At 31.5% G+C, this 9525-nt stretch overlaps 1 protein-coding gene across 1 annotated transcript in view; it reads left to right on the top strand.

Annotated features, from left to right (window-relative positions):
• The window catches only part of LOC106462426 (stress-induced-phosphoprotein 1-like), an 87980-nt gene that overhangs the window by 11493 nt on the left and 66962 nt on the right, over window positions 1-9525 (top strand). The window contains exon 2 of the mRNA XM_013922352.2: window positions 4688-4814. Within this exon, the coding sequence (XP_013777806.1) occupies window positions 4688-4814 (127 nt within the window). The remainder of the gene's footprint in view (window positions 1-4687; window positions 4815-9525) is intronic.

Here is a 9525-nt window from a genome sequence, read left to right as displayed (position 1 = left end):
AAAAAAATAAGTTTAAGAAGTTATTTATAAATAGTAATAATCTATATGCATATATAATGTATAATAATTGAAATGTGACTGTATTTTACAAAATACTAGTTTACTAAATCACAGCCAAAACAAGTCACTTTTTAAAGACTAAAGGTCAGTTTATATTATTGGATACAGTAACATGAAAGCACATGTGCCTTGTCATTGTAACTTCTGTATTGTTAGCCAGGCACAGCTGAAATGTCAATATAATAAAAAATATATAAAAATATATTATGTTATGAGATTTAAGTTATTTAGTCTAAACATTTATGTTTTTGTTATAATTTGTTGTCATTCTAGAACAAAAGAGGCATAATTTATATATATTTCCTAACTTTTTATGTCAGTCAAATCGACCGACCCGTACAGAGATTCATTAATGAAAATAACAGATAAAATGTAGTTTTTTCTTAAGAAATGTTTGATAACTATCTGGACATTATAAAGATATCTCATGTAAAATTTGAAAATTACTTTGCATGTTGGGTAGGCAAACATGTGAAAAGAAAGAAAAAGCAGAGAAAAACATTGTCTAACAAACCTTAAGACTTAATAAAAAAAATTATACATTGCATTTGAAAGCATTGTAATGTTTACTGATAATGTGCCAAATGTTGTTAACATATGCTTACTAGTTTAGAAGTTATAGCATGAAAACCATAACAAGCACCAAATGGTTGAGGTCAGTCCCAGGGACCAAGCCCGTGCTGAAAGAGCTAATAATATGGTAAAATAATTTAATAAAATGAGTGGGGTTGATTTTTTGCCCTATATATCTGACTTATCTAAAAAGTTTTTATAATTTTTTAAAAAACAATTTTTTCTTTATATTTAAACCAATAAGTAGATATAATGGAAAGAATGGGTATTTACCAAGTTTGTGAATGTAGAAGCATGTAAATAGGTCAGACTAAAGGAACCTAAAATAATGAATGAATATAAGCAAGATGATTAAATTGATATTCCAAAACATACTTACCTGTTCTCACACTACAGCTATCCGGCATGCATTCCCGGATTAACATGTTTGACATGGAAGCAAATCAGGTCTCTCCTATCCCTCCTCTGATATATATCAAGCGTTGCTCATGAATGGGGGGGGGTCTCTAATGGTTGAGATTGTCTTTGACATTATCCGTAGTGAGATGGAGATGTGCAATCGGTCTGGTGGTGTTTATCTTGGGGTTTAAGAGGCTTGCACTTGTGGGCAAACCCGGATATTCTTGAGAGAATTTAGATTTGCTTTTTCCAGTGCCTTCCTTTACTCTGTTGGCTTCACATGAGGCCAGTTTGGACCAGCTTTTTTTCTTCTGTTAATACATTGAGTGCATGATGTTTTTGGTCTTTTTTTCCTGTTACGTATTAGATTTTCAAATAGTCCAAAGCCAAGTTAACTGACAATTTGAATTTAGTTGTTAAATTGTACTTTGGATTTGGTATTTAAATATATGCCGATATATTAGTCAATTTACGATATTTGCCAACAAGATTGATTCACACAATTTTCTTTTTTAACACAAATGTGTTTTTAATATACACACAACAGTACAATTTACAATAATTATTACAAATAGTTATTACAAACAAAGACTTATAAGCAAAAGTTTCACAAACTTACAAACAATATAAAATCTTCTTTCTAGTTTGAAACTCCCTTGATATCTTATAAAGGGTTTACGATTAGCGAGTTGATATAAATAGCTTGGTCTCCTTGGCCACACACGCTGTTTTCCACCATTGAAGTAAGGTAATGTTTTCGTAAAATTATTAATGTTCGATGAGAATCCACTAAAGTTGAATAATTTGTAATGTTCGAACTTTGTAAAGGTTCCTGGTCAAATATCTGAAGTTTTTCGATTGATAAGCATTATAACACTCACAGTTATAGCTTTCAAAGTTTTATAACACACTGATTATAGTGAACTAATAATAGACACTCTTCTCAGTATGGCACGTTGGTTATATTTATAGGTTTTCTAGAAAATTCAGTCTTACTTAACAATACTGATTAAGGCGTTTACGTACACGCATATACTTTTGATTTTTACTCTCGAGAATCTTCTATAACTTTGGAGAATAGGCGGGAGTTTCACAATACATATTTAACCCTATAAGCTACGTATGTTTTAAAATATAAACTTAATCTAAACAACATTGATATTAAAATAAATAAATAACAAATTTGTCAAATTCCCAATTCATTTGAGTCTGCATCTTCCTTGATGGCAGAAAGGTCTGAGGGCAAGTACTTAGTTCTCCCTCCATTCCCTGATATTGCAGTTTATGCAGGGAGGTTTACTACTCAGTTACATGAGTGGACAGCTATGCCTTGTCTGCCACATTTGTCAGAATAACATGCTTTCCCCTACCACTGCCAGGTGGAACTGTATTTAGATTCTCAGAGAGTAGACCTGCTCCTTGATATGTTGGGTTACAGAATGGAGTCTGTGGTCAACCTGAATAGATCACAATTTTCTAAGATCTGTGTGACCCTACCTACAATGCTGAGATATTTATCATCCCTACACTTGGCAATTGCCACATCACTGTAGTGAGTTGAGGCCATTGTTAGCATCCTCCTTGGTTTGATTGTCAGCTTCTGCATTTTCCTAGTCTCTTGGCTAGTATGTTGTTGAGATTTGTTTGAGAGAGATGAGTTGTCGGAGGATGTTCGTCCATCTGCTGCTGTCCTCTGTGAGTTACATGATGCCCATTTCTCCTACCTTTGATTTTTGTGAGCATTCTAGTCTTTGGATTCAAGCATTGATGTTGCTTGTATACATTCAACTCTGTCATCATAGTTCCACCCCTATTTCATTCGAGTGTTCCAACTTCTGACACCAGTTCCTCGGTCCATGATTATCTGAGACAAAAAAGATAAATTGTGCTCAGAAAATCTAGAAGTTAAATAAGGAGCTTCAAGAGGTCAGTTCTTTTCTTAATTTTTTTTATCAACACTTTTTGTTTGTTTTCTGTGATTAAGCTGGTTTAAATGAATAAGTAGTTTTTGGGAAATAGTAAGCTTTCTTCATGAATTTTAGTGCTTCATTATTACTAAAACAATCATCTTTAGTTACAATACCAGTGACAACTGAGTTTATAACACAGTTTATGACTAATATAAAACAAGAATAAGTTACAGCAATGCTGCTACATGTTATTTTGGTTCAAGTATAAATACCATACTCATTAATATACTACTGCTGGACTTGAATCAGTTTTATAATAAAACATTAATAATGTTGTGCTGAGGTTGCAGGATCATGATTATCCCAGTTTTTTTAAGCGTGTGTGTGTGTGTGTCCCCTTGAAAATTGTACATTGTACACTCGGTAGTGTGGCTGTCAAATTGACTGGTCAAGTGTAAATTTTCATTAGTAGACTTATGTTTTACCAAACAAGTCTTCTACATGTGTTTTAAGTAATAAATTTGACTACATTCATTTCACTTTTGTTCAATCAGACCTCATGTGGGAGCTCCAGTTTGATATTTTCATATAATTGGAATTTAGTTATTGTTTAGGATAAATATTTACATGTAAGTTCCAACTTTTATGTAAATTAGTTCTCTTAAACCTGAGAGATTGTAAAACCTTCTGATTGTCAATTTTTAGGGACCTTTCAGGATTTGAGGAATATTTTCTTCACATATTTTTGTTTGGCAGTTAAAAGTTGACATGCAAAATTTTAGCTTGTCAAAAAATCACGTAACCATGGATGGGTACAGTTGAGAATTACTTCATTATGTCCATATCTTAGACATTGAAACTTAATGTGTGTTTGTTTGTTTTTTTTTGCTAAAGTAGTTTTATTTTCTGAACAAATACTTAAGAAATATTTGAAAAATCTGTGTGAATTCGTTTATATTATTCATGTATAATTGAATATATGCCCAGCGGCAAGTAATTAATATTAATTTCCAATCACAGACAGTTATGTACTTAGAGCAAACTAAAAATCAATCTGGCAATCAGTAAAGCTAAATAAATATTCTTTTCATATGTTTCTAATTATAAAAATTAGGATGCATTGTTTTATCAGTTGTGTATCCTAACTGTTAATGATATTTTTTGTCATAATCCTAATAATATCTCATGAAATTTGGCCAGCTTAGGAGACTTAGGTTAGTCCTAGATACATGCTTTAAGAAAAGTATAATAATATATAAAGTGTAAAATAGTTACTTTCAGTCACATTAATACAGAAATAAATCAGTTGATCAAAAAATTTGTTCTGTTTTCACAAGATGCACAAAATGAAAAAGCGACTTAGCAATAAAGTAAGATTTGTGTTAATCCTTTCAAGACTGGAAAGATGTCATTGCAGAAGACATGATGAAAAGTATTTATCTTGACAAAATGATGACTTTCAGTTAATTTTGTCTAAATATTTGAGTGCAACTCTGAAAAGACAGAATGTGTTTTTGGTGTAAGCATTTTGGAATGCATGTTCAGAAAAGCTAGTGTGACTGTTGATAATTATATATATAATGAATGAACATGCCCAGTGTATATATACAGTATTGAAAATGAAACTGTTCAAGAATTTATTAAATTGTATTGTTTTGGTTTTCTGTAACATTTTATGCTGATGGATTGAAAAACTATATACAGAAGTATGGTAAATGAAGTTCAAATACTGTTTTTTTATGCAGGCACTCAAAGCAAAGGAAGAAGGTAATGAAGCATATAAGAAGAGAGATTTTGAAAAGGCCTTGGAGCATTATGATAAAGCTATAGAACTAAATCCTTCTGACATGACATTCCTACTGAACAAAGCTGGTAAGTACAAGTCCTAAGAGTTTTTCAGTACAATGAAGGATGAGAAATTATAGTTGGTTAAATTGTTGAATGAATAATTTGCCACATACAGATCTTCAAACTAAAATACTGTGTTTTATGCTGTATTGACTGAAAATGTTAACATATCAGGGTTTTAGCCAGCTATCTATCATTAACCACGTAAAAGTTATTCAGTGTTCCAGCATCACAGAATTACACAACTGAACTGTATAAGGGATTAAATATTAAGCTATAAACTATTTAATGAAAATGCTATATTTTGTTATAGAATATAAAAATACTTCGCTGAAGTGAAAGTTTTGTTTTTGTGGAATATTAATGTTTATAGAGAGAGATATGCATGTGTGGACAGGTACTAAATTTTGTTTTTGTGGAATATTAATGTTTATATGCATGTGTGGACAGGTACTAAATTTTGTTTCAAATGTGGTATGTTATTACTAATATTATCTTGTGCTATTTGTTTTGGTGTTACACAAGGATTAGACCTTACAAGGTGAGCATTTTATTTTTTTTACAATTTTTTTAGAAAATAAATGAGAGTAGGGGGGGATCTTAGCAATATGGTTACACCAGTCAAACGGAACTTTTATGGACACACAACTGCACAGGAATGTGTAATAATAAAAACACAAAGCCATACAAGGTTGTGACTTATTTATTCATCATTTTTAATACAATGTCATGTCACTTTCTAGTAACTTTGTAGGGAAGGAGGATCATTGGTTTGTTGCCAGAAATGAAGCATGTGTTGCATACAGGTGTGACTATTGTATGAGTTCTTCTCAATTACTTGATTTCTTCATTCTCATGCAATATGTCCAAGTCGGAGCAGTACCAGCACAATTGTTGGAAATTTATTGTAACACCTATGTAATAAAATGATAGTGAATTTTACATTTGTAATGCTAAAGACAATCCAGAAAACTGTATCTTATGTCACAGGTCTTCTTTCATTACAGATTAAACCTATGTACATGTAAATAACTATTTGGTACATCACATTTAAAGAGGTCTCTGATTTCATTCTTGTCTTTTTACACTAAATATAGCTGGTGGTCATAAACAATAATTTAGAACAAGTTTGGACACTATGTCACCAATAGTTTCTGAGGTGAGCATTTTTTGTATTGAACTTCTTAAGCGTTTTACATACGCATTGACTATAGCAAACGATATCCATGAGTCTGCCATGATTTCAGATCAATGCCCATTTAATACCATAGTTGTGCATGATTGTCTCAAAACCACCTTCCTATATCTTAGTGTGGTGAAAATCTTGTGCCCAGAGCACATTCATTTTAAGTGCATGATAAACAGCAAGAAACAATGCCATAAATCTGAGAAATTGTAGTAGTAGTGAAAACTTTGGGTGGAAGACCGATGGCAGTGCAGAGTTTAAAAAAAAATGAAACCTATTTATTTAATTTTTATGCTTGTTTATTCAAAAGTTGGAAATAAAAAAAAAAATATTTTATGTATATTTTATTTTTATCTCGGACTGTGACTATCTAGAGTCAGCAGGATCATAAAATAAAAAAATACTTGCCTAACCTCTTCACTTTCTACTCCTACTATTTGCAATTTTGTAGCGTGTATAAATCTGATTTATTTGGGAATTTTTCAAAAGTTCTAGCACAAGAATCATGCCTTGTATTGGTAAAATATTTAGGCCAATAACTGCCTGTAAATTTTTTACCTTTGTACTGTATTAATCAGATCTCAAATGGTTACAATTTCTATTGGCACTGGAACAAATACTCTGTGGGGTAACTACAAAAGATGCCCCTCCCCACATTTATCCCCTTTGTTGTCAGGCTCTTCAGGTCCAGTCCTTCATATTTGAAAACATTAGGCGAGTGATTTTTACCACTCTCCTGAAAATATTATGATGAGTGATTTAATCATTCAATGAAAAATGTTTTTTTTTCAGGTCATGTATCATAATGTAGTGACTAAAACAAATGGTAAACTTGAAAAAAATCTTCATTTATTTATCTTTTCTTTTTCAAAAATCTGTGTATACATGTGTTATCTTTGTAAAAGTTATGCAGTATTTAGTAATTCCTCAAACACCCTTAAAATGCACCCTTGATTATCAACATTTGACAAAAATGGATTTAACTTAATTTATTTTTCTTAACCAGAGTTTATCCACTGTCATTTTGAGCATTGGAAAAAGTAGGCAAATTTGGGTGTGAAATTAGAGTAAAGTTATTAATGACACAAAAACTTTGTTAAGGAAGACCTTGGACTAAGTAATTTAATGACAAGTAAAGCCAACGCATGATTTAAATCTGGTCAGTTCCACCACTATTCACGTTCATTCACAAATATTGATTCAATTTTGACAAGTTTTTACATGGCCTAAATCATATGTTGAACACATGTATAATTTATAATAATTTGTCATCTGCTAGTGTAATATCAACATATCAGTGATACAGTATGGTTTCATAAAAATATTTACCTTTACAACCAACTCTGTTCCACATTCTTTTATTTTTTGCACTGTAGCCAATGGTATCCAGCAATTCCCATTTTAAAAATGTGGAGAAGCATAGGCTCACACTGGTTGCTGCTGTTGTTTTAAAATAATGTCAATTCACAGAAGTAGACTGTAGTCCCCAATTTGGATTAATGCACACTGCCGTGTTTGAATCATCAGTGCCACAGTAGTAAATAGCTGTGTTAGTCGTGATATGAGAATACCACTCATCACGTGCGCTAAATAGGTAAAGTTGATTTTTAAAATGTTTTTTATGCGAATGATAAGGATAAATTTATATGAGCATTAAACAATGCACCTAAAGTAAAATTTACATGCATTATTGTGCGCAAGCCTGATCATGCATCTCCAATCCAAAGGACCGAGCCCCCCCCCTCCACAACAGTTGTAGAGTTATACTTATGCCACTGTCTGTGAGTTTATTTTCAGGGCCCCAACTCAGTAGCTGCAGTATGTTATGCATAATTTACAAATTACCACATGTTAAGTGATTGACTGCATGATCATAAGCTGCACAAGAAAAATCAACTCTATGTCAATGTTGCCAGTATTATATAACTTTGACATATAATGCCTAAAAGTGTTTTTTCTTTAAAAAAATAAATTGCTGTTGATGGTGGAATTTCATCAAGTATTTTTAACATCCTTTTAAATGTTATTGTTTAAAGCTGTTTTTAACTTTGCAATAGGGTTATATTATTATAAATTTTGCTACATAATTTATGCATGATTTGTATTTTTTCTCCATAATTATCAATTGTATGGTACATAAGTTTAAATTGTGGTCCACGTAGTCTTAATTTTTTGGCATGTAAGAATCAGGTTCTATCTTTTGTGTTATAGGATATTTAACTTTGAAATTGGTTTAAATTTTCTTCTGGTTTCAGCAAATTATTTAAATGAAGAAAATTAGCTTTAACAGTGTGTTGGTATGTTTGCTTTGTTTTTTTGCTTTGACATAATGTCAGTTTTTCTTGGCTCCAGCCAAGTTACCAACAAGTGTTGTACGATATACATTTTTCTAATATGTGTATTCTGTATCCTTTTATTAAACCTTATGGTTTTTACAATATATTTCTCTTGTTGATTTGGTTTTGTGTACTTAGTATTGTTGTCAGCTGAAGTGACTGTTTTACACTTCCTTGTAATTTTTTAACATTTCGTCCCCCCTCCCCATATGTTTCTCATCTATCTTATGAAACATCATAATATTTAGTGTTTCGCTAATATAACTTGCTTTGTTCTTTCTTTTTAATTCCTTGCTTCCATGTAATAACTTACAACAAAAATAAATTGAACAGACATAAATAATTTGCTGTTTATCTAATATCAACATTAACAGCTTGTCTAGTAATCATTATCTATTTTCCAAGTTATCCACTAGATGTCACTTTGTTGGACACGCATATTGGTGTTTTGGGAAACTCCTCATAGCAAACTTGTTGTCAGTTCCTCAACAGCTTCACTTTTATTTTCTCTAAGAAGACATTTAGAATTTTAAAAACATTAAGGTGCAAAAGTTGTCAAAATGTTATTTGAGCTGAATTTCAAACCCTTCAAAAAGTTTGCCATCATTTTCAAATCTAGTTTTCATTAACCACTCTGAAAATAGCAGTTGTGAGTTATTCATTTTATATACTTAACCCTTTCCACATGGGTCACAAGTCAAAGGCCATGTCATCGCGTTGTTGACTCTCATTCAAAATTTTATTGAACTACTATTTTATGAATTTATGTCAATAAGTTTGGTATCAAACTGTAGATTATAATTCAAATTTTAGAATTATACATTATTTAATTTCTTAATTTAAAAGTAAATATTAAAAAAAACACAGCTAAACAACATCAATTTTTGTGTGTCACATGGTATGTTGAATGCAGCACAAATTAGATGTTTGTGATGTTAAAATACTAAGTCTATAGTTTCATACAAATTAGGAACTCCAATTACCGATATTAATAAGCTAGAAAATAAAAAAAAACCTCCTATCTTTTCTATTTGCTCAGATATCACTCATGTACTGAATCAAACACAGTGGCTCCACTCACCTCTTTCAATTTTTGGAAATGCTCCCTTATATACACTTACTTCTATCTATGACATGTGAATAACCAATCAAAAGCTCAGAATGTCCCCCTAGTGGCTTTCACAGCCATTTTCAAGTATTACAACTCTATCTC

Source organism: Limulus polyphemus, unplaced genomic scaffold, assembly GCF_000517525.1.
Source record: "Limulus polyphemus unplaced genomic scaffold, Limulus_polyphemus-2.1.2 Scaffold1163, whole genome shotgun sequence".
NCBI classification, from domain to species: Eukaryota; Metazoa; Arthropoda; class Merostomata; order Xiphosura; family Limulidae; genus Limulus; species Limulus polyphemus.
Note: the sequence above shows the minus strand (reverse complement) of the source record. Positions and strands in the feature narration are given on the sequence as shown.